Genomic DNA, 26,235 nt, shown 5'->3' on the forward strand with positions numbered 1-26,235 from the left:
GGAGAGAAAGCAGAATGAACATTTGGATACGAGTGACCTTTATTCAGAATAATTATTAGACTGTGGGTGAAAGGGTGGGTCTGGTGTGTGGCGTTCACTCTTTCACTTAACAGTGCAATGGGATCTTACTGTCCCATCTGCATTAGGTTTTGCAGTTAGAATAGAATATAGAATATCCTTTACTGTTTATACCCCAGCAATGATCCCGATGTTAAATTTGCAGCATATGGATTTGTTTTGGGAATGGGGACACTATCTGGATCCTTGCTCCCACCTCTCAGTCCAATCATCTCACCGCCGAACAGAAAGAACCACATCCACTACATCTCTCCTCCACACCCTGTGACTGCCTGACTTTCACAACACTGAAAGGTCTTTTCTGGAGCAGGGTAGGAGGGGGAAATCAGAGAGCGTAAGGGACGAGGCAGAGGGTGAAAGAGTAAACACGTGGTGGTGATAAAAGCGAAAAGGCAGAGGTGGGATTAGCAGAGACTGGGAGTATCTCTGGACTGTGTGCGCTGTCAAACACAGAATCCCTCTCCTACCCTCAGCTGGTCTCCACTCAGTCTCAGCGCACGCTGTAAGTTTTAATCACTTAATTTCCAGTTGGCTTTTTCTTAGAAAGAGACGTGCCTACTCAGCACATCTCTGCTGCAGTCGGGAAAATGATATAGTGAATTTGTTGTAACTTGCGACCGCTTAATACTTTAAAGCAACGGAATATTATATCCGATTTCTTTTTGAGTTGTTTGAAGGCGGTTTGTACTTTTGGAGAGGGATTGGTGGAACTGCTTGCGTTCCTTCTCACTCTGGGACGATACTGAGAGGTAAACTCGGGCAGCTGATGTCGATATCGATAAGGAATCGATTTATTGCTGTGTTTACACCTCCCCCAACCCAACACTTTGCTTCATTTTCTTTGCTCTGTCGCTGTTCTTAGTGTTTAACTGTCCTGGATCTGATCAATGGGGCTGCTCTGGGAGTTTTTTTCGCTGGAAATAACCATTTCTGCGCTTTCTACATCCTTAAATTCAGTTTTCATTTGGAATTCATCCAAGTCTCGGTCTTCTCATTTTCATTTTCTGTTCCCCGGTCTTTTCCGTTATCGCCCTTCTCCATTTACTCTTTTGCTCTCTATCTTTCTCTTCCTGTCTTTCTCTTTTTTCAATTTACCTTTCTCTTCCTTTCTCCCTCTTTCATGCTCATTTTTGTTTTCTTCCTCGTCCTGTTTTATGCCTTCTCTCTTTCTCTTCCACTTCCTGCAGTTACTGTTATTTCTTTTGAATTCACACCGTCTTTCTCTTGTTTATCTACCTATGAGTTTGCAGAACTCCCTGAGACTTTCTGCACTAGATTTCCACAAAGTCCCTCTGCCCCTCAGGCTTCTGTCAAGCCCCAGTCTGCCTGAGGCGCTCTGACATTTTGAGCCTGGTTTCTGATAGGATTATGTTTTCATTGCTTCAGTCTGTCTCTGCTGTTCTCTTTTGAGGTTCCGTCTCTCAAGAACTGGATGTGTGCTGTGAATCCTGCTCACTCTCCCCTTCCCTGTCTCTGTCTGTCTCTCTCTCTTTCTTTCACACACTGTAATCTCAACCATCGATATTTCACTGATTTATTGGTGAGATACAGTGAAAAGTGTTGTTTTGCGTGCTCAACAGGCAGACCGTACCTTACAAAGTGCTTCAGCGTAAGAGAACAGTGTAGAATACACTTACAGCTGTGGAGAGAGAGAGGTCAGGGTTAACATTTGGTTGGGCCACTCAGCGGGAAGCAGCTGTTCCTGAATCTGTTCACACGTGCGTTCAAACTTTTGTACCTTCTGCCTGATGGCAGAGGGTGGAAGAGAGTATAACTGGGGTGTGAGGGATCTTTGAGGAGACAGTGAGGATTGCAGATGCTGGAGATCAGAGCTGAAAATGTGTTGCTGGAAAAGCGCAGCAGGTCAGGCAGCATCCAAGGAGCAGGAGAATCGACGTTTCGGGCATGAGCCCTTCTTCAGGAATGAGGAAAGTGTGCCCAGCAGGCTAAGATAAAAGGTAGGGAGGAGGGACTTGGGGAGGGGCGTTGGAAATGCGATAGGTGGAAGGAGGTCAAGGTGAGGGTGATAGGCTGGAGTGGGGGTGGGCGCGGAGAGGTCAGGAAGAAGATTGCAGGTTAGGAAGGCGGTGCTGAGTTCGAGGGATTTGACTGAGACAAGGTGGGAGGAGGGGAAATGAGGAAACTGGAGAAATCTGAGTTCATCCCTTGTGGTTGGAGGGTTCCTAGACGGAAGATGAGGCGCTCTTCCTCCAACCGTCGTGTTGCTATGGTCTGGCGATGGAGGAGTCCAAGGACCTGCATGTCCTTGGTGGAGTGGGAGGGGGAGTTAACGTGTTGAGCCACGGGGTGGTTGGGTTGGTTGGTCCGGGTGTCCCAGAAGTGTTCTCTGAAACGTTCCCACCTGGACCAACCAACCCAACCACCCCGTGGCTCAACACTTCAACTCCCCCTCCCACTCCACCAAGGACATGCAGGTCCTTGGACTCCTCCATCGCCAGACCATAGCAACACGACGGTTGGAGGAAGAGCGCCTCATCTTCCGTCTAGGAACCCTCCAACCACAAGGGATGAACTCAGATTTCTCCAGTTTCCTCATTTCCCCTCCTCCCACCTTGTCTCAGTCAAATCCCTCGAACTCAGCACCGCCTTCCTAACCTGCAATCTTCTTCCTGACCTCTCCGCGCCCACCCCCACTCCAGCCTATCACCCTCACCTTGACCTCCTTCCACCTATCGCATTTCCAACGCCCCTCCCCCAAGTCCATCCTCCCGACCTTTTATCTTTGCCTGATTGACACACCCTCCTCATTCCTGAAGAAGGTCTTATGCCCGAAACTTCGATTCTCCTGCTCCTTGGATGCTGCCTGACCTGCTGCTCTTTTCCAGCAACACATTTTCACCTGTGAGGGATCTTTGATTATATTGGCTGCTTTCCCGAGGCAGTGTAGATGGAGTTAATGGATGGGAGGCTGGTTTGTGTGATGGACTGGGCTGTGTTCATAACTCCCTGTAGTTTCTTGCTGTCTTGGGCAGAGTGGCTGCTGTATCACGCTGTGATGGATCCGGATAGGATGCTTTCTATGGTGGACTGTCACGCTCTTCCGGGATTGCAGGCTCCACCAACGAGTTGGCAACTTCCAGTTTTATTTTTACGGGACTTTGGCATCACTGGCTGGGCCAGCATTCTGTTGCCCATCCCTAATTGCCCGGGTAAAGGGCACTTCCTTGAACAGCTGCAATCCATGTGTTGTAGAAAGCCCCCACAATGCTGTTCAAGAGGGAGTTCCAAGGTTTTGGTCCAACGGCGGTAGAAAAAAATGGCAACATATCTCCAAGTCAGGACGATGATTAGGTTAGATTAGATTCCTTACAGTGTGGAAAGTGGCCCAACCAGTCCACACCAACCCTCCGAAGAGTAACTCACCCAGACCCATTTGCCTCTGACTAATGCACCTAGTACTATGGGCAATTTAGCATGGCCAATTCACCCGACCTGCACATCTTGGGATTGTGGGAGGAAACCAGAGCACCCGAAGGAAGCCCATGCAGACACGGGGAGAATGTGTCCAAACTCCACACAGACAGTTACCCAAGCCTGGAATTGAACATAGGACCCTGGTGATGGGAGCCAGCAGTGCTAACCACTGAGCCACCAAGATTCTGCCCTCCCCCTCTGCTTTTGTAAAACCCAATGAATACAGGGAGAGTCAACCCAATCTCATACGACAAGCCTACCATCCCAGGTATCCATTTCAGAAGATGACAATTTACATTCATGTGCCATTATGGGGCAGAAGCTCCCAGCTGTCCTGTTGGGGATCTTGGCCAATTGGTACTGCTCGTTGCTTCAGAGTTGATTGCCTCCGGGTATCCATTGGGAAAACAGTGCTGGGATTCTGACAATTTGCTTCTTCAGAGTGCTGTTCATCCATTCCCTTTCTGAGGGATGATTTTGCTGAGTAAACCCCAGGTCCTTGAGGTGCAAAAGCACTGTGTTTACTGCCTGAAGACTGGTGCCAACAGTGAAGTCAGAAATCACATGAGGTCTTACTTCTTGGCTGGATGTCAAAGAAGCTCATGAACACAGTTCGAAGAAATGCAGGACCATTCTCTCCAGGATCCATAGAATCCCTAAAGTGTGGAAAGAGGCCATTCAGCCCATTAAGGTTTGCACTGAACCTCTGAAGAGCATCCCACCCAGACCCAGACCCCCAACCTATTCCCATAACCTCATAGCCACCATGGCTAATCCACCCAACCTGCACATCTGTGGGAGAAAACCAGAGCACCTGGAGGAAACCCACGCAGACCCAAGGAGAATGTCCACACAGTCACCTGAGGCTGGACTTGAACCAGGGCCCACAGTGCTGTGAGGCAGCAGTGCTAACCCCTGAGCCACCATGCCACCCTGGCCAATATTTACCTCTCAACCAATGAATGGATACCTCCAAGAAAACAATGCTTATGTTACCTATTGTCCATGCACAGGGTAGAAGGTGACCACTTGGCTCAGCTTTACAATGGGGCACTGCACACCTACACAGGTCAGGAGGGAAGGAAGGAAAGAGTGCGGAGTGGAAATTCCGTTTCTGTTCTATCTGGAAACTTTGAGAAATCATCTGGACACTGGAGGCAGAGTCGGGGTGGGGGATGGAAAGGTAACTGGGGAATGGGGCGGGTGCGGAGAAGAAGATGTGTTCATTGAGGGGTTAATGATTGAGTTGGTTGCTGGTGGCTGGTCTTGCTCAAGGTTGGCAGCGTAATCAGGTCTGTTTGTACAAAGTGTTTGCTCTGTACTCTGGGCTGCTGTCAGTCTCAGCAACTGCCAGGTTTCAAAACTGCACAGGATGGGGGAGCACAAGCTGCTCAGGCAGGTTAGAAAGTGTCCATTGGGCATTGCTCATAGCCGTGTCTTCCAAGACCATCCTGCAGGTGATACCATCAAGATTCTTAAAGGGGCCAAGGACCCAAATGTTTGGCAGTGACTTTCAGAAGGTGCTGATGTCATAGAGTCATACAGCATGGAAACAGACCCTTCAGCCCAACCCGTCCATACCGACCAGATATCCTAAGCTAATTTAGTCCCATTTGCCAGCATTTGGTCCATATCTCTCTTCATCATTCCTGATGAAGGGCTTTTCCTGCTCCTCAGATGCTGCCTGACCTGCTGTGCTTTTCCAGCACCACTCTAGTCTTGACTCTGATCATCAGCATCTGCAGTCCTCACTTTCACCAAAACTCTCTAAACCTTCCCATTCTTGAACCTGACCAAATGTTTTTTAAATGTTGTAATTACACCCGCTTCTGCTACGTCCTCTGGCAGCTTATTCCATGCATGCGCCCACCCTCTGTGAGAAAAAGTTGCCCCTCAGGTCCTTTTTTAAGTCTTTCCCCTCTCACCTTCAACCTATGCCCTTCAGGTTTGGACTCACCTACCCTGGGGAAAAGACCTTGGCTACTCATCTTATCCATGTCCCCTCAGGATATTGTAAATCTCTGCAAGGTCACCCCTCAACCTCCTCGTCTCCAGGTGCCCCGAGGTTGGAATCGAACACTGGCACTGAGAGGCAGCAGTGCTAACCACTGTGCCACCCAGAACCTTGTCAAAATGTTGTTGAGTGTGTTTGAAGAAATCAAAGAGGAAATGGGACATATATTTGTCTGGATGAATATAAAATGTATTAATTGGGAATGCTGTTGTTTGCATATTTTAATCTGTGCTGCTGTTACAGGTGGAGAACCCTCGTGCTCTAAAGTGTTCTCCTGAGTGCCAGTTGACAAGGTCATGATGAAGGGTGCTCCACCAGGCCTCCTCCTTGGCACAGTGCTTCTCCTCTGCAGCCTGTTGGTCCTGGGCACTGCCAGAACGACCTCAGGGCCGACACCAGAGCAGAAGGAAGTCAGGATCCGCTTGGCGGGATTGAAGAGGACACACCACGAAGGTCGCGTGGAGGTTTTCTACAGTGGCCAGTGGGGCACAGTGTGTGACGATGACTTCACCCTCGACGTTGCCACGGTGATCTGCCGAGAGCTGGGCTATGAGGGAGCGCTGACTTGGGCCCACAGTGCAAAGTACGGCCAAGGCAAAGGTAACACCTCCTTCCACCTCATGAAAAAAATTAAATCAAAGAACAAAGAAAACAGCTCAGGAACAGGCCCTTCGGCCCTCCAAGCCTGAGCCGATCCAAATCTACTGTCTAAACCTGTCGCCCAATTCCTAAGCATCTGTATCCCTCTGCTCCCCACCTACTCATGCATCTGTCCAGACGCATCTTAAATGAATTTACCGTGCCTGCCTCTACCACCTCTGCTGGCAACGCGTTCCAGACACCCACCACCCTCTGTGTAAAGTACTTGTCACGTGTATCCCCCTTAAACTTTTTACCTCATCTTGAAAGCATGGCCTCTTGTTATTGAATCCAAAACAGTAGGCAATTCAGCCCTTTGGGCATACTCAATTAGATCCTGATTTACTTTCCAGCCCTATTACCATATCAGGGGGAGGTGATGGCTTACTGATTGTTTTGCTGGACTGTTAATACAGAGGCTCAGGTGATGTTCTGGGTACCAGGGTTCAAGTCCCACTATGACTGTTGGTGGAGTTTGAATTCAATAAAAATCCCTACAGTGTAGAAACAGGCCCTTTGGCCCAACAAGTCCACACCGACCCTCCGAAGAGCAACGCACCCAGTCCCATTTCCCTCTGACTAATGCACCTCACACTGTGGGCAATTTAGCATGGCCAATTCACCTGGCCTGCACATCTTTGGACTGTAGGAGGAAACTGGAGCACCCGGAGGAAACCCACGGAGACACAGGAAGAATATGCAAACACCACACAGACAGTCACCCAAGGCTGGAATTGAACCTGGGACCCTGTTACTGTGAGGCAGCAGTGCTAACCACTGAGCCACCATGCCACCCCAGTGTCTACTGCTGTGCATGAGAGCATTGTCAGGAAAACCCAATCTGGTTCACTAAGGTCCTTTAGGGAAAGCAATAGTCTTGTGGTTAGACTGTTAATCCAGAGACACAGTTAATGGTTTATTTCTGGGGCAACACGGTGGCTCAGTGGTTAGCACTGCTGCCTCACAGTGCCAGGGATCCGGGTTCAATCCAAGCCTCAGGCGACTGTCTGTGTGGCGTTTGCATATTCTCCCCGTGTCTGCATGGGTTTCCTCTGAGTGCTCCGGTTTCCTCCCACAGTCCAAAGGTATACAGGTTAGGTGGATTGGCCATGCTGAATTGCCCATAGTGTTCAGGGATGTGTAGGTTAGGTGCAATAGTCAGGGGTAAATGTAGAGGAATGGGTCTGGGTGGGTTCCTGTTCGGAGGGTCCGTGTGGACTAGTTGGGCCTAATGGCCTGTTTCCACATCGTAGGGATTCTATGAAGAAAGTGCCATCCTTACCTAGTCTGGCCTAAAATGTAAGTCCAGACCCACAGCAATGTGATTGGTTCTTAACTGCCCCTGGATGAGCAATAAATAAAAAAATGCATAATGGTAGATGATAGAATTTGAATTCAATGACATATGGAATAAAGAGATTGCTTAATGGTGACCATTGATCAGATGTTGATTGTTTGTTGTAAAAATACTTCCCTTTAGGGAAGACAATCTATTGCCAATACCTGGTCTGGCTCAATGGTTGAGTCGAGACTCTCAGTAGTGTGGTTGGCTGTGATTACCTTTGGGCAATCAGAAATGGGGAAGAAATGCTGACAAACCAGCAACATCCACATTCTCTGAATGAAGGTTTATTGAAGAAAAAAACAGAACAGCCTCAGCATTGTCAGTTTATCAACAAAGAACAAAGAAAATTTACAGCCCAGGAACAGGTCCTTCAGCCCTCCAAGCCTGAGCCGATCCAAATCTACTGTCCAAATGTGTCAGTCAATTCCTAAGCATTTGTATCCCTCTGCTCCCCACCTACTCATGCATCTGTCCAGACGCATCTTAAATGAATCTACCGTACCTGCCTCTACCACCTCTGCTGGCAACGTGTTACAGATGCTCACCACCCTCTGTGTAAAGTACTTGCACGTGTATCCCCCTTAAACTTTCCACCTCTCACCTTGAAAGCATGACCTTTTGTTATTGAATCCTTCACCCTGGGAAAAAGCTTCTCTCTATCCACCCTGTCTATACCCTTCATGATTTTGTAAACCTCAATCAGGTCCCCCCTCAATCTCCTTTTTTCTAGTGAAAATAAACCTAGCCTACTCAACCTCTCCTCATAGCCAGCACCTTCCATACCAGGCAACATCCTCGTAAACCTTCTCTGCACCCTCCCAAAGCATCTACATCCTTTTGGTAATGTGGCGCCCAGAACTGTACACAGTATTCTAAATGCGGCCGAACCAATGTCTTGTACAATTTTAACATGGCTTGCCAGCTCTTAAAATCAATACCCTGTCCAATGAAGGCAAACATACTATATGCTTTCTTGACCACTCTATCCAGCTGTGCAGCAACCTTCAGGGTACAATGGATCTGCGCTCCCAGATCTCTCTGCCCATCAACTTTTCCCAAGGCTCTTCCATTCAATGGCTCCAGTGGAACCATTCTTGTAAATCTGATGTGCAGTCTGTCTAAAGCCTTTAAATCCTCCCTAAAGTGTAGGGTCCAGAGTTAGGCACAATGCTGTAGTTGAGTCTGAACCAGAGTTTAATACAAGTTTGTCTTTGCTGTCTGCCACTGTTTGTGAAACCTGGAATCCCCTATCCCTCGCCATCAATGCACTTTGCCTTAACTTCTGTAATTCTTCTGTCTAGGCCCCATCTGGCTGGACAATGTGAAATGCAGAGGTGAAGAGGAGTCCATCGCCGCCTGTGAGTCTAACGGCTGGGGTGTTAATGATTGCAAACACAGTGAGGACGTTGGCGTGGTGTGCTCAGAGAAGCGACTGGCTGGACTCGAACACAAAGACACCTTTGCTGAGCTTCAGGTAGGCTTGCTTCAGACCTCCTGATGCTGTCCGCCTCTTATCCCAGGCAACCATATGGCCCTTCCTGTTTCTGGAGCTGCTAACCTGAGACTGACTGTGGTGAGATTCCCAGGAATTATTATTGCTAATTATTACCTGCTGGTGGTCATGTGGTAGGTTAATATCACAGACTTGGTGCCAACTCTGATTGGATGCAGTCATAGAGTCATTGGGGTCTACAGCACAGAAAAAGGCCCTTCGGCCCACCTGTGCTGGTAAAAGACAAGCATCTAACTATTCTAATCCTAGTTTCCAGCATTTGGCCTGTAGCCATGGCATAGCAAGTATACATCTATATACTTCTAAAATCTTATGAGGATTTCTGCCTCTCCTACCCTTATAGGCAGCAAATTCCAGATCCCCACCACCCTCTGGGTGAAACAATGTTTCTTTGCTCTCCCACTAAACCTCCATCAAATTTCTTCCTGTCTACCATCCTCTAAAACCTGTCGGTTTGAACAAGCTGTTTCTCAGTGTCAGATTTTCTCTGACAATCATGCCCATGCAGCACTGGTGGATGCTAGCACTCCACATTGCAGTGGGTCTGAAGTCACACGTAGGCCAGACCAGGTAAAGATGACAGTTTCCTTCCATAAAGGACATTAATGAACCAGGTGGGATTTCCCCCAACAAGCCAACAAAGAATTCATGGTCATCATTAGACTCTTAATTCCAGATTTTCTTTTTATTATTGGATTCAAATTCCATCATCTGCCCTAGCAGGATTGAACCCATGTACCCAGAACATTCCCTGGGATTCTGGATTAACAGCCTAGCGATAATACCATGAGGTCATCACCTCCTCTCACATTGCCTCACTAAATTAACAGGTTTATTTAAATGGGGCATGATACTATTTTCTACAGTAACATTCTGTAAATCCAATATCAGCAGTGGGTAGGACTGTTTGAACCCAAGACTGTCATGGTATGATTTTGTGATGAACTTGGCCTTTTCTTTGACATTTTCCAGTCTTGACCCCCAGACAATGCCTGTGTTTATCGAGGCTTCATTCATTCTCAGTGTTTGAGTGCTGAAGCTAACAGACTCTGTGAGAGTGCAGGGCAAGAGAAGAGAAAACTGTGACTGTTTTTGGACCTGGGGCAAGATAAACAGCTGAGCTTGCAGAATGTGTGACTGGGAAAGGGAGGTGGACTTGCTGCTACATTCTGACTGGCTGTGAAACAGAAAACGCTCTTTGAGCCACTGAGACTAGAAACGTACATTAGCGGAAAGCATGTCTGAGAGAATGAAGCTTTAGTCTGCACATTGAGGACAGGGAAGATTTTTTTTCTCATCGGGAGATAAAGTGAGCATGAGGCAAATGGATTCTAGAAATGAGAACAGCAGGTGTAGAGGGAGCTTTACTCTCAGTCTAACCTCATGCTGCCCCTGTCCTGGGAGTGTTTGGTTGGGGGACAGTGTATAGGGAGTGTTACTCTGTATCTAACCCCATGCTGCCCCTGTCCTGGGATAGTTTGATGGGGTCTGTCTATAGGGGATGTTACTCTGTATCTAACCTCATGCTATCCCTGTCCTGGAAGTGTTTGATGTGGACAGTGTATAGGGAGCTTTACTCTCAATCTAACCCCATGCTGCCCCTTCATTCCTGATGAAGGGCTTTAGCCTGAAACGTTGATTTTCCAGCACCACTCTAATCTAGACTCTGATCTCTAGCATCTGCAGTCCTCACTTTTGCCCCCATGCTGCCCCTGTCCTGGGAGAGTTTGATGGGGACAGTGTATAGGGAGTGTTACTCTGCGTCTAACCCCATGCTGCCACTGTCGCTGGAAGTGTTTGGTGGGGACAGTGTATAGGGAGTGTTACTGTGTATCTAACCTCATGCTGCCCCTGTTCTGGGAGTATAGGGAGGCAATGTATAGGGAGTGTTACTCTGTTTCTAGCGCTGTACTACATCTGTCGGGGAATGTTTGATGGCGACAGTGTCTAGGGGGATTAACTTTCAGCTTCAAAGAGTAGAGGAGGGAGCTTTATTCTGTATCTAACCCCATGCTATCCCTGAGATGTGAAAGATTAAAGGGGAGGTACTATGGTTTTTCAAGCAGGACGTTAATATTAATCATCAAGAGTGCATCATTCTGTAGCAGGGACCTAACTCATGCTGAACCAAAGCAAGCAATTAAACTTCATTTTGTGTAATGGACTCAGATTCTGGAAACAGTTGGAGGTGACTGAGTTTAGAAAGATGGGAAAATCGGAATGAATTTCTCCAATTCTGTCTGTTCTTGCCTTACCAGGGCCAGAGTATCGAGCTGTGGAGACGCTGAGCTACAAGTTCCCTCCTTAAACCTCTCTGTGTCTCAATGAGTCTTATAACACGTCCTTGTGTGTTTAAACACTGTCTGATTTTATGCTTCAGTGAAGTGCCGTGGGTCATTTGGGATGGCTCAGTGGTTCGCACTGCTGCCTCGCAACACCAGGGATCCGGCTTTGATTCGGGCGACTGTCTGTGTGGAGTTTGCACGTTCTCCCCGTGTCTGTGTGGGTTTCCTCTGGGTGCTCCAGTTTCCTCCCACAGTCAAAATGTGTGCAGGTTAGGGTGGATTGGCCATGCTAAATTGTCCCATAGTGTCCAGGATTGCACGGGTTAGGTGGGGTTAGCCGTGGAAAATGTGGGCTTATGAAGATAGAGTAGGGAGCTGGGTCTGGGTGGATTGCTCTTCAGAGGGTCGGTGCAAACACGATGGGCCAAATGTCCTCTTTCCGCACTGTAGTGATTGTATAATTCAGTGATGTTATTTCTCTCTGAGCTCTGCAATCCCTGAGTGCTGCCTGTTCTCAGGGGCCACTCTGCCCCTCGACAGGCCTACAGTGGGCTTTCCCCTGGGAACAAGGCCCCTCTTGACATTGAAATCCCGTCCACTGAGAGCTCATGGTGGGGAGGGGGTAAAGGGCGTAAGAGAGAAGGTTTGACAGCAAAGACTTTGGTGTAGGGGGGGTGGAGGGGGGAGTCGCCAATCAGGAACAGAGGGCCTGGGTTTAACTGGCAGCCTTCCCGCCTGGTGAGTCCACCATTTCACCTCCCTCATGCCAATTCTGGTGGGATGAAGCATCTTAAATGGGCAATGGTTGCTCCTACAGGCCTTCTCACCAATGATTTAATGGCGAGGATGGCAGTGAGGTCTCTGCCTGACACTCTGTTACCCAGTTGAAAAGGTAGTCCATCGCCAAATGCCCAGGGTGTCATGCGTGGTGGGTGGGAGGAGGCGCTGGGGAACACCTGGTTCCACTCTCTGTAATGTAAGTTTTTGTTTTCCAACAGTGTGGAAACAGGCCCTTTGGCCCAACAAGTCCACACTGTCCCTCCGAAGAGTAATCAACCCAGACCCATTCCCTTACCCTACCTTTCCCCATGACTAATGCACCTATCATTGTGGACAACGCAGACACAGAGAGATAGTTGCCCGAGGCAGGAATTGGACCTGGGTCCCTAGTGCTGTGAGGCAGCAGTGCTAACCACTGAGTCACTGTGTTGTTGTTGTTGTTTCCTGTCAGCTGTCAGATGGGATGGTGCAGGGAGTGAGCGAAGCTCGCAAATTCCCAGGTACCGCTGGAGAAACTCAGCAGGCCTGGCAGCTACTTTGGAGAGAGAAAGCAGAAGTTCCCGATGAAGGGTCACTAGGCTGTGAAGCGTGGGCTGTGCTCTCTCTCTCTCTCTCTCTCTCTCTGTCTCTGCAGATGCTGCCGGATCTGCTGGGTTTCTCCGGCAATCTCTGCCTCTGTTTCGGAATTCCAGTATCCATGCTTCTTTAGTTTACACAAATTCCCAGGACAGGCGTGCTGCTGACTGACTGAGAGAGGAACGATGGGCACAAAGAACAAAAGGTACAATGGGAGCTGGACTGGGGCTGGCCTAACGACAGCAGCTCCATTCATTCGCAATAGCGATGGGAAGTGGATGGAATGTGAGCTGTCAGCTGAGATCATTTGCTTGGAAAAACACATACTGATGTCTAGGCAGTAATAGCTCTCTCAGATAAGGGCAGCCACATGCCTTTCCTGGTCCATGGAATCCTCACATTCCTGAGCTCTGTACAGAGACAGATGAGGAAACAGTCTGATCTCAGCAGAGGGTCCACTCACTTGCTGGAGAAGACAGCCTGGAATGTAATGGTCAGCCTAAGCTAATGTAGGATCGTGAGAAACCAACTGGGCAAGTCTGATCAGCCCTTCTTAACTCAGACATCCCCTAACAGAGCTGCATTGATACTTTTGATTTTTAAGCTTTTGAAGTTTTTAATTCGGTTGAATGTTTTTGTGCATGGTTAAGAGGGTTCACTTACATACCTCACGCTTCAAGTAAAGAGGGTAAAATTGGACTCGTTTCCTGCTCCTGAATATTTATATTAATGAAACCATTGTCTTGGCTAAAGCTCCAGTATGGTCCTCTAAGAATGGAGCCCTCCATCAAGTGGAGCCGTGTTTTCTGCAGAGGCTAGGGGATTGGTTAGCTCAGTTGGCTGGGTGGCTGGTTTGCAATGCAGAATGATACCAGCGCCATGGATTCAGCTGAGGTTATCATGTCCCTCTCAATCTCTCCCCTCGCCTGAGGCATGGTGACCCTCAGGTTAAATCTCCACCTGTTGCCTTTCTCTCTCATGAAAGGACACCCAAATGGTCCAACAAAACTGGTGATTTTAGCTTAACCTCAACCTAAGACCTCATCTATCCTTTTGAGTGTGTGTAAAAGGTCTCTGGTCAGTGTCTTGCAGAAGTGTTCTTCCTGGTGTCCAGGCAAAGGTTAAATCTCTGAGCCAACATGAGAAAACATAATATGTGGTTATTATCACATCAGGGCTTGTGGATCTTACTATGCTGTGGGGAGGTGATGGCTTACTGGTATTATCACTGGATGGTGAACCCAGATAATATTCCAGGGACCCAGGTTCGAATTCTGCCACGACAGCGATATGAATTCAAAAAGTATTTGGAATTAAGTCTAATGACAACCATTGTCACTTGTTGGGAAAAACTCATCTGGTTTTTCCATCAGGAAACTGCCATCCTTACCTGGTCTGGCCTACATGTGCCACATCAAAATGGTTGACGCTTAACTTCCTCTGGGCAATTAGGGATGGGCAATAAATGTTGCTTTGCCAATGACACCCTCCTCCCATGAATGAATAAAGGAAAAAAAATATGGCTACATATCACAAGGTGACCGCACTCCTGCTGAGTGCTTTGGAACAGCCTGACATTATGCCTGGCACCACGGAGATGCAAGTGATTTTTTCATTCCTTTCTCTCTCAGCTTTCTGGCTTTCACACGTCACGGTTCCAGCCCCATTGCTTGCTCCTCTTGTCCCCTCACTTAGCTTCGATCTCAGAGACTTCAGTCACTGATTCCAGTGGTTAGCTCCTCTGGTGTTGCTAAGGTATGATTTGAAATTCCCTCTGCACTGCCTCAGCCAATGTACCACAGAGTTATAGAGGCCTACAGCACTGAAAAGTTCCCTTCCGCCCATCGAGTCTGTGCCGGTGAAAAACAAGCTCCTAACTATTCTTATCCCATTTCTCAAGCACTCGGCCCATATCCTTGGCCTTGCAAGTGCATATCTAAATACCTCCTCAATGTGATGAGGGTTCCTGTCTCTACCATCCTTACAGGCAGGGAGTTCCAGATTCCCACCACCTTTCTGGGTGAAAAGCTCTTTACTCACAACCCACTCCTGTCCCTTACCTTAAATCGATGTCACCTCCCCCTGGTCATTGATCCCACGACCAAGGGGAAAAGGTTTCTCCCTGTCTTTGTCCCTCATAATTCTATACATCTTGTCTCCTCTCAATCTCCTCTGCTCCAAGGAAAACAGCCCCCCAGTCTGTCCAATCTCTCCTCATAGCTGCAACTCTCAAGTCCAGGCTTGGTAAATCTCCCTCTGCACTCTCTCCAGTGCTATCACATCCCTCCTTTAAGGTGGATTGCAGAAGCACACACAATACTCTAGCTGTGCGGAGTTAATCACACTGCCACACCTAGCCTTTCCGTGTTCCACCTCATCGATCGACAGTATACACCCTCTACCTTTGATGACTGAGGCATTGCCCGTTCAGTGAGGAATTGAACTGAGACTTGTCAGGGTCCTTTTCATTTGGACTCTGGGTTGGGTTGAGGCCTACGTGAACATTTGAACCAAAACCTCCGCCTCCCCCGCCCCAACCCCAAACAGATGCAGTTCTAATGAAGGTAGATAAAGGGCAACTTGTACTGACTGCACCCTGTTTCCAAATTGCTTCCTCTGAGTAATTATCTTCCCTCGCACTTTGATTTTTCTGCATCTTGACCCTCAAATGTTTGGTTTCTTGGAAACTGCTTTGCTGTGGGCCACATCCTACAGGAGGAAGGTTGGCTTTGACGACAGCATTTTAGAATCGAGCCCTCGTGTTTGTTCATAGTTGCTCCTGCCCTGTTACCATGGTGACAGCTGCAGTTTGGATTCTCTGTGGACAATACAAAGAGTGATTGATGAGGACCTTTTCTGGGTGTTTAACGTGCAGCTGGCAGACAGCTGGGTCCTCTTGTCTTGATCCTGATCTTTATAATTTGTCCATCGTGATTTGTAGATGGTTTCATATTGCAACATCTTAAAGACAGGAAATTGCAACAAAAACAGTCTTAGATGCTTAATTAGCAGGAACCTGTTTGCAGGCACTGGCTATTAGAGATTGACAATGAACTAAAATATTAGTTAATATTTGGATTCATACCCAGAGTCAGGCTTTGTTCTCCTATTCCTCCAATACCTTCTATTTCTAATATATCCCTGATCTCCCTTTTGCCTTATCCCTCTTTCCTTCCCTGTTCCTAAAGAATCCAACTTTACAATTGTCTGTGAATCTTTATCATCTTTATTTAAAGTTCCCTTCTTCACTGGTAATGAGAGATGATTTTTTTTTTTCCCCTTGCAGCCTAATCTTTAGTATCGTGGGGATGTTAATGGTGCGATAGAGATGCATGTTATTAAAATGGTGGTGGTGGAAGGGGAGGGAGGGGGGCGGTGAGGAAGACCTGTGTTCATATGGTGATTTCTCACATCAGCTGGATATCTCCAAGGGCTAGACAGCCAGCGAAATGTCCTTGAAGTGCAGTCGCTGCTGTAAGGTGGGAAATACAGTGGCCAGTTTCCGCAGAGCAAGATCCCACAAGCAGAAAACGTGAAGATAACCCAGATAATCTAGTTTAGCATTGAGCCAGAGCTGCCATTAGGAGGTCACTTCCAGGAAGATTGTGACACTGTTTGAGGGCTCCACCATAAGCCAATGGCCAAAAACGCTGCCATTAAATGGGGACTGCCTCAGTAAATGGGCACCTCTTCCCCTCAGATTACCTCCCTGCCTGAGGTTCTGGCTGAGGTTGGATCTTCTACCTCAACATGAGTAGGCTACTTTGGCCTGATCTAATCTCTCATCCGCAATACTGTCTTGTCTCAGGGCTGCGCAGGAATGCCAGCGTTAACATTGTACTTGACACCTGGAGTGGAACTTGTTTCTCAGGCTGAATGTGACTCCGTGAAGGAGTGCGAATAAAAAAAAAACTGAGGTCTGGTATCGTTCTCCCATCATTGTCCCAGCAGGATCACTTCTCAGCAAAGTGATTTGGAGATTTGACTGGTTTTAGCCTGTCCTTGAACCTGGGCACTGAGGTCAGCTCTAGTACCCAATAATTGCTGCCCCAGCTGGGATCAGTTGACCCAGCACAGATGAAGCATCCCTCCTACTGCCTTTCCATTATCCCAGCCATTCCCTCTTGCTACAATACCAGTGCTAGAGGTACCGTGACATAGACAATGCCGTCATGATATGGTACAGTCACAATGATTGACAGTTCGCCTGCCCAATGCTCTGAAGTTGCTGCGAAAGAGGTCAGGCACAGTTGGAGGGGGGCAATAATTCACTTTCTCCCAGTCTCCTCGACTGTCTTAAGATTGATTTAAATCCTAGAGTGTTCCGATTTGGTTTTCCAGCCATGCAATAGTCCTCTTTTTCAAAAATATGGTAAAGGAAGAAAGTACTTGCATTTCTGTATTACCTTTCACATTTGTAGAGTAAAATACTTTATAGCCAAAGTGTTCCAATGGAGCTGTAGTACATGGAGAGGCAATGGTCCCGTGGTATTACTATCAGACTATTAACCCAGACTCAGGTAATGTTCTGGGGACCTGAGTTTGAATCACACCACAGCTTATGGTGGAATTTGGATTCAGTGACAATCTGAACTTAAAAGTCTAACGATGACCATCAAACTGTTGGAGATTGTTGTGAAAACCCATCAGTTTAACTAGTGTCCTTTATGTGGTTGCACCTTAACTGTGCTCTGGATAATTAGGGATGGGCAATAAGTGCTGGTCTAGCCTGCGACGCCCTCATTCTGAATTAAACGAAGTGTGTTGTAATATCAGCAATGTAACCCATTTTGAGCATTGGTGATTGATCGGGTACCTGGGAAAACTCCTCTGCTGTCGTTCAAAACAGGTTGGAGGGCAGGGTAGGCCAGGTCACATTTACTCAGCCCTTCCCTGGAACCCCAGTCTAGTCTCTGCAGTGTGACTTCAGAGATCAGTACTCTGCCACTGGTCAACAGCGGACACCGTTAAAGCTGACTTCGATGTGACGGGCTGGTTCCATGGTGGGCTACAGGATCCCAGTGTTGGGACCAGATGGGGATCGTGAACCTCCCCTTACTCTGCACAAGAACTGGAAAGGACACCACCAACCCCAGACACATAAACAGTAAATGGGACAGAACACCAACACTTCACTGGAGACGCACTGATGATGTTAACCAGTCTGGTGATGAAAGGTCTGTGAGCAAACTTACTAGCTCAGCAAGCAAGTCATCAGCCTCATGCACTTGGCTGTAGTGTCAAGCCCCATGACTGTTACCTCTGAGAGAGCGCAAGATGTCTTCACCCCCCCATGTCCTAGCAGGTAGCTCAGAGGTGACTCAGATTCCTCCTTACCTCCAAACACTTGAAGCAGGACAATCTACTAGAAGCGTGCTGCTCTGTTATAAACTTCTAGCATAACAATCTTCCTGGATGTGCAGACAGTAAGGACTGCAGGTGCTGGAAGTCAGAGTCAATAGATGTGGAGCTGGGGAAAACACAGCAGGTCAGGTAGCATCCCAGGAGCAGGAAAGTCAATGTTTCACGGTGGCTCAGTGGTTAGCACTGCTGCCTCACAGCACCAGGAGTTTGCACATTCTCCCCGTGTCGGTGTAGGTTTCCTCTGGGTACTTCGGTTTCCTCCCACAGTCCAAAGATGTGCAGGTCAGGTGAATTGGCCATGCTAAATTGTCCCATTGTGTTAGGTGCGTTACTTATTTGAGGTAAATACAGGGTAGGGGAATGGGTCTGGGTGGGTTACTCTCGGAGGGTCGGTGTGGACTTGTTGGGCCAAAGGGCCTGTTTCCACACTGTAGGGAATCTAATCTAAACCTTCTGACTTGACTTTCCTGCTCCTCAGATGCTGCCTGACCTGACCTGCTCTGTTTCCCAGCTCCACATCTATTGACACAATCTCCCTGGATGTCAGCTTGGCCTGGAGGTAACTAAGGAAGAACCGGAATCTCCCTCATTCCTGACTCCAATAGGCGATGTAAGAAAGGTTAGGCCTTCAAAGGGGCTGCCTCCTTTGAGCTGGAGGCATCCACACCATCAGCAAAAGGATCACAGAGCCCACAATGTCACCATTTAATGGGGACCTGCCTCTATAAATGAGGAGCTCCCCACCTCCGTGATATAGACAGTGGATTGAACTCATTGCCCGTCCTGGGAGCGCTGTCAGTGAGAAGGATGCTGTCCAACCCAGCACCACCCGAACTTCCCGACGCTCCCACTTCCAGGTCCACCGTGTGGATGTGGAGAAATCCGAAGGAACTTGCTTTTAGAAACAGGGGGCCTCAGTGCTCCTGTATGTTGAACTGCCTCCAAAGATACAGCTCAGAGGAATTACTCATGCTCATCACAATAAACATTAAAGCTTCTGCTTACATTTTTACACTGTGAGGAAATCGCCGGTTGGAATTCAGTGATCGAACAGAAATAAGATCTAAGTAGCAAATCAAAGCGCTACCTCTTGCAACCCTTTCCAAGACTTCAGAACCAAAGGAAGCTGCTGTCTCCGCTTTCTCCTTTGATCTGGAGGTTCTGGAACACCTCGCTGTACGTCATCGAACCATTGGTTATCATATTTCCTGTCTTCATTCTTTTCCTCAGCTTCAGTAGGAATCCAGCCCCATAAGCTGGGCTCTTCAAACCAGGATCTTCAAAGAGGAACAATCAAAGGACAAAGTGAAGGCTTTGATGTAAACCCTCAATATACAAGAAATAAAACCTTGTGATGAAAGCAGCTACTGCAGATGCTGGAAATTTGAAACAAACGAGATTGCTGGAGAAACTCAACAGGTCTGGCAGCGTCTGCAACCTTGTGTTCTAACATTGCTTTGTTCCCGGAGGACTACTCTCTCATTAGAGAGAGTGAGAGACACACAACTGGTGATGGTTTAACCTCATGTACAAACATACTATAGCATCCATAGAATGGAATCCCGATACTGTGGAAACAGGCCATTTAGCCCATTGGGTGCACACTGACCCTCCAAAGATTATCCCACCCAGGTCCACACCTGTACAGTATTCCTGTGTTCCCCATCTATCCTACACATCCCTGGACACTACGGGCAATTTAGAACAGCCAATCCACCTAACCTAAGCATCGTTAGACGGTGGGAGGTAACCCACATAGACACAGGGAGAGCATACAGACTCCATACAGACAGTCACTCAAAGGTGGGATCGAACCCAGGTCCCTGGTGCTGTAGGCAGCAGTGCCAAACACTGCTGTAGGCAGCAGTGCCAACCCAGGTTCCTTTGGCGCTGTGTTTGAAAGAGGATGCCTTGATTATCCTTTGGTATGCTGGAAGGTGCTACAGACTGGCAGGAAAATTCTCCGCTTGTTTCTCTTTGATGGTATGATTGCAGTGTTGACACAATCCTTTAAAGTTTCGGGCCTTTAAAGTAAATGAAAAGAAACATGCATCATGATCTGTTCAGCGTGGAACTCAACAGCTGACCCCCCAAAGGGATTCACTTGCGTGTTAGATCTAATTGCTGACAGGATTCGGAGGATCAAAACAGAAAAACTCAGCAGGTCTGGCAGTATCTGTGGAGAGAAATCTTTTGTTTCTGCCTTCCAGAATCTGCAGTTCTTTGATTTTTTTTTGTTTAGGATTCAGAGGATCTTTGATCTTCTTTCGTTGACTCTCATTTTCCTTGCACCTCTTCATATTTTCTGGCTTCCATCCACACAATTAGGGAATGGTCAGCTATTTAGTGATTGCTATCCCAGACTGCACTAGCTGTGTGATTGTCTGGGACCTTGGGCATTTATCACTGTCTGGTGTCGAAGACTCTGTCTAGGTTTAGATTGCTACTTCAAATGTATTTTTTTTACCAATTATAAAAGATTTGTTATGATGCAAATGTCTCAGAAATCTGGACAATATGCAAAGCTTTTCTGAAGAGGAACATAAGAGGCCTTTGAAGTCTGGGTGCTGAGAGGGATGATAAAGTTCTGTATTGAAGTGACCCTGGGTTTGGAAGATGCTGTCCAAGGAGCCTTGGTAAATTTCTTGTAAACAGTGCACACCATTGTTACTGAGCGTCAGTGGTGCAGGGAGCCATGTGGTGGATAGTGTCAAGCTTCTTGAGTTGTTGGATATTGGACATTACATATTGTGTTCTTTTGTATTCATTCATGAGTTGTGGCTGTCAGTGGCTAGGGCAACATCTCTTGCCCACCCTGTAACTCCACATGGTTACAAACACTGGCACCTCCACGTGTTTACAGATACTGGCACCACCACGTGGTTACAAACACTGGCACCTCCACGTGGTTACAAACACTGGCACCTCCACGTGGTTACAAACACTGGCACCTCCACGTGGTTACAAGCACTGGCACCTCTACGCGGTTACAGACACTGGCACCTCTACGCGGTTACAGACACTGGCACCTCCACGTGGTTACAGACACTGGCACCTCCACGTGGTTACAAACACTGGCACCTCCATGTGGTTACAGACACTGGCACCTCCACGTGGTTACAGACACTGGCACCTCCACGTGGTTACAAACACTGGCACCTCCAAGTGGTTACAGACACTGGCAACCCCACGTGGTTACAGACACTGGCACCTCCACGTGGTTACAGACACTGGCACCTCCACGTGGTTACAGACACTGGCACCTCCACATGGTTACAGACACTGGCACCTCCACATGGTTACAGACACTGGCACCTCCACGTGGTTACAGACACTGGCACCTCCACATGGTTACAGACACTGGCACCTCCACATGGTTACAGACAAGCTACAAGGAATGTTTGCAGATGGCATGCTCTAACAGCAGAGTTCTTGGTGGCAGCAACTACTGGCATCAGTAACATGAAAATAATCACCATTTAATAAATTTGTTTCATTGATACTTAGATTATTTTGAACAGATTCAATTCAAGTAGAAAACATTTCCTTTTATTGTCGAAACCTTCACAACTTTTGGTTAATTTTTCAACTAATGATATAGAGTCATAGAGATGTACAGCACGGAAACAGACTCTTCGGTCCAACTTGTCCATGCCGACCAGATATCCCAACCTAGTCCCATTTGCTAGCACTTGGCCCATATCCCTCCAAACCCTTCCTATTCATATACCCACCCAGATGCCTTTTAAATGTTGTAATTGTACCAGCCTCCACCACTTCCTCTGGCAGCTCATTCCATACATGTACCACCCTCTGTGTGAAAAAAATAACCCTTAGGTCCCTTTTATATCTTCCCCCTCTCACCCTAAACCTATGTCCTCTAGTTCTGGACTCCCCGACCTCAGGGAAAAGACCTTGTCTGTTTACCCTATCCATGCCCCTCATGATTTTGTAAACATCTATAAGGTCACCCCTCAGCCTCCGACGCTCCAGGGAAACATCCCAGCCTGTTCAGCCTGTCCCTGTAGTTCAAACCCTCCAACCCTGGCAACATCCTTGTAAATCTTTTCTGTACCCTTGCAAGTTTCACAACATCCTTCCGATAGCAGGGCGAGATAGGGTTGGTGTGGCTTAATATACTTTCGGCAAGGAGACTCCAAACTGCACGCGAAATGACAAAAGAAAAACTCCTTTGAGATTCAGACTGTCCTCTTCTTCCTGTCACCAGGGCCAGAGCAAGGTGGATGAAGTCCGCATCCGACCGGTCTTGGCGTCGGCCAGGCGGCGGAACCCGATCACTGAGGGCGTGGTGGAGGTCAAGTACCAGGGCAGGTGGAAGCAGGTCTGTGATGCCAACTGGACCTTGAACAACAGCCGGGTGGTGTGCGGAATGCTTGGCTTCCCGGGAGAGCTCCCAGTAAACATGAGGATTTACAGGTAGGCTGTGGTCAACCTCCTGCATCTGACCCCCACTCCCCCCCCCTTCCCTCCCCCCAAGACTTCGCAGTGTTGAAACCAGACGGTTTGACTCCTGGGGTGCTCTCCGCCCACTCGGCCAGATGTAACCCCACCAATGTCTGCTTCTGTGCTTGCCTTCCTTGTGCCCTTATCCAGGTTCCCCTTTGGAATGCATCTCCGTTATTCACCTCAATCACTCACTCTCCCCATTCTCTGACTCAGCACAATATTCTTAGGAGACCTGAGTCAATAGACATGAAGTTGGAAGAGCACAGGAGGTCAGACAGCATCTGAAGAGTGGGAAGGCCAGCGTTTCAGGCTGAATCGGTACAATTACAACATTTAAAAGGCATCTGGATGGGGACATGAATAGGAACAGTTTACAGGGATATGGGCCAAATGCTGGCAAAAGGGACGAGATTAGGTTGGGATATCTGGGCGGCATGTACGAGTTGGACTGAAGGGTCTGTTTCATTTCATTTGGTACCTGGGATTTCGATGTTGTGGCTATTAAGGAGACATGGGTAGAACAGGGACAGGATTGGCTGTTTCAAGTTCCAGGGTTTAAATGTTTTAGTAGGGTCAGAGGTGGGGGTAAAAGAGGGGGAGGTGTGGCAAAGCTTGTCAAAGATAGTATTACAGCAGTGGAAAGGACGATGGATGAAGACTCGCCATCTGAGGTAGTTTGGGCTGAGGTTAGGAATAGGAAAGGTGAGGTCATCCTGTTAGGAGTTTTCTACAGGCCTCCTAATAGTCCTAGAGATTAGATTAGATTAGATTACTTACAGTGTGGAAACAGGCCCTTCGGCCCAACAAGTCCACACCGACCCGCCGAAGCGTAACCCACCCATACCCCTACATTTACCCCTTTACCTAACACTACGGGCAATTTAGCATGGCCAATTCACCTGACTTGCACATCTTTGGACTGTGGGAGGAAACCGGAGCCCCCGGAGGAAACCCACGCAGACACGGGGAGAACGTGCAAACTCCACACAGTCAGTCGCCTGAGTCGGGAATTGAACCCGGGTCTCTGGCGCTGCGAGGCAGCAGTGCTAACCACTGTGCCACCGTGCCGCCCACCCGCCCAGATGTAGAAGAAAGGATTGTGAGGATGATTCAGGAGAAGAGTGAAAGTAAAAGGGTGGTTGTTATGGGGGACTTTAACTTTCCAGATATTGACTGGGAAAGCTATAGCTCGAGTTCATTAGATGGGTCAGTGTTTGTCCAATGTGTGCAGGAGGGTTTCCTGACACAATATGTAGACAGGCCAACAAGAGGTGAGGCCATACAGGATTTGGTTCTGGGTAACGAACCAGGCCAGGTGTTAGAATTGGAGGTAGGTGAGCACTTTGGGGACAGTGACCACAATTGGTGACTTTTACTCTAGTGATGGAGAGGGATAAGTGTGCACTGCAGGGCAAGAGTTATAGCTGGGGGCAGGGAAATTATGATGCGGTGAGGCACGACCTAGGATGCGTGGCTTGGAAAAGTAAGCTTCAAGGCATAGGCACAATTGATATGTGGAGCTTGTTCAAGGAGCAACTATTGAGTGTCCTTGATAAGTATGTACCTGTCAGGCAGGGAGGAAAGGGTCGTGTGAGGGAGCCGTGGTTTAATAAGGAATTAGAATCCCTTGTTAAAGGGAAGAGGGCGGCCTATGTAAAGATGAGGCGTGAAGGTTCGATTGGGGCGATTGAGAGTTATAAGGTAGCCAGGAAGGATCTGAAGAGCGAGCTAAGAGCAGCAAGGAGGGGACATGAAAAGTCCTTAGTTGGTAGGATTAGGGAAAACCCAAAGGCTTTCTATAGGTATGTCAGGAATAAAAGAATGACTAGGGTAGGAATAGGTCCAGTCAAGGATAGTAGTGGGAAGTTGCGTGTGGAGGCTGAAGAGATTGGGGAGACACTGAATGAATTTCGTCAGTATTCACTCAGGAACAGGACATTGTTGCCGATGTGAATATTGAGTCACAATTAATTAGAATGGACGGCTTTGAGGTATGTAGGGAAGAGGTGTTGGAAATTCTGGAAAGGGTGAAAATAGATAAGTCCCCTGGGCCTGATGGCATTTATCCTAGGATTCTCTGGGAAGCAAGGGAGGAGATTGCAGAGCCATTGGCCTTGATTTTTATGTCCTCGTTGTCTACAGGAATAGTGCCAGTAGACTGGAGGATAGCAAATGTGGTTCCCTTGTTCAAGAAGGGGAGTAGGGATAACCCTAGTAACTATAGGCCAGTGAGTCTCACTTCTGTTGTGGGCAAAGTCTTAGAGAGAATTGTAAGGGATCGGATTTATGAACATCTGGATAGGAATAATGTGATCAAGGATAGTCAGCATGGTTTTGTGAAGGGCAGGTTGTGCCTCACAAACCTTATTGAATTCTTTGAGAAGGTGACTAAGGAGGTGGACGAGGGGAAAGCGGTAGATGTGGTGTATATGGATTTTAGTAAGGCGTTTGATAAGGTTCTCCATGGTAGACTACTGCAAAAAATACAGAGGTATGGCATTGAGGGTGAGTTGGAGGTTTGGATTAGGAATTGGCTGGCTGGAAGAAGACAGAGGGTAGTAGTTGATGGTAAAGGTTCATCTTGGAGTGCAGTTACTAGCGGTGTTCCACAAGGATCTGTTTTGGGACCATTGTTGTTTGTCATTTTTATAAATGACCTGGAGGAGGGGCTAGAAGGTTGGGTGAGCAAGTTTGCGGATGATACGAAAGCCAGTGGAGTTGTTGACAGTGAGGAAGGATGTGTCAGGTTACAGCAGGATATAGATAAGTTGCAGTGCTGGGCAGAAAGGTGGCAAATGGAGTTCAATGTAGGTAAGTGTGAGGTGATTCACTTTGGTAAGAGTAACAAGAAGATGGGGTACTGGGCTAATGGTCGGATACTTGGTAGTGTGGTTGAGCAGAGGGATCTTGGTGTCCATGTACACAGATCTCTGAAAGTTGCCACCCGGTAAATAGTGCGGTGAAGAAGGCATATGGCGTACTGGCTTTTATTGGTAGAGGAATTGAGTTCCGGAGTCCTGAGGTCATGTTGCAGTTGTAGAAGACTCTGGTGTGGCCGCATCTGGAGTATTGTGTGCAGTTTTGGTCGCCATACTATAGGAAGGATGTGGAGGCACTGGAACGGGTGCAGAGGAGGTTTACCAGGATGTTGCCTGGTATGGTAGGAAGATCGTATGAGGAAAGGCTGAGGCACTTGGGGCTGTTTTCATTGGAGAAAAGAAGGTTTATGGGTGACTTGATAGAGGTATCCAAGATGATTAGGGGTTTAGATAGGGTTGACCATGAGAACCTTTTTCCACTTATGGAGTCAGCTATTACGAGGGGGCATAGCTTTAAATTAAGGGGTGGTAGGTATAGGACAGATGTTAGGGGTAGATTCTTTACTCAGCTAGTCGTGAGTTCATGGACTGCCCTGCCAGTAGCAGTGGTGGACTCTCCCTCTTTATGGGCATTTAAACGGGCATTGGATAGGCATATGGAGGATAGTGGGCTAGTGTAGGTTAGGTGGGCTTGGATCGGCGCAACATCGAGGGCCAAAGGGCCTGTACTGCGCTGTATTTTTCTATGTTCTATGTTCTATTTCTATTGATGCTGGCTTCCAGCATGGGAACTCTCCAATTCTTGAGGGACTTGACAGGGTATATTTTCCCTGGTGTCTTGGGGGCTGGCGGCTGACCTTATAAAGGTTTGGAAAATCATCAGGGGCATGGATAGGCTGAACAGTCGAGGTCTTTTTCCC

General features: G+C 47.8%; 1 protein-coding gene across 2 annotated transcripts in view; it reads left to right on the forward strand.

Annotated features, from left to right (window-relative positions):
- The first annotated feature begins 434 nt into the window (after positions 1–434).
- loxl4 (lysyl oxidase-like 4) overlaps positions 435–26,235 on the forward strand; it is a 139,917-nt gene continuing 114,116 nt past the window's right edge. The window contains exons 1-4 of one of the 2 annotated variants that reach the window (XM_043713008.2): positions 435–580; positions 5,771–6,127; positions 8,813–8,985; positions 22,258–22,466. In XM_043713008.2, the coding sequence (XP_043568943.1) occupies positions 5,824–6,127; positions 8,813–8,985; positions 22,258–22,466 (686 nt within the window). In that variant the 5' untranslated portion in view covers positions 435–580; positions 5,771–5,823. Of the gene's footprint in view, positions 581–694; positions 828–5,770; positions 6,128–8,812; positions 8,986–22,257; positions 22,467–26,235 lie in introns of those variants that run through there. The other variant, XM_043713009.2, reaches the window with a different exon arrangement.

Source organism: Chiloscyllium plagiosum, unplaced genomic scaffold (genome assembly GCF_037043375.1).
Source record: "Chiloscyllium plagiosum isolate Xiang-an unplaced genomic scaffold, Cpla_swu_hap1 HiC_scaffold_22, whole genome shotgun sequence".
Lineage (NCBI taxonomy): Eukaryota > Metazoa > Chordata > Chondrichthyes > Orectolobiformes > Hemiscylliidae > Chiloscyllium > Chiloscyllium plagiosum.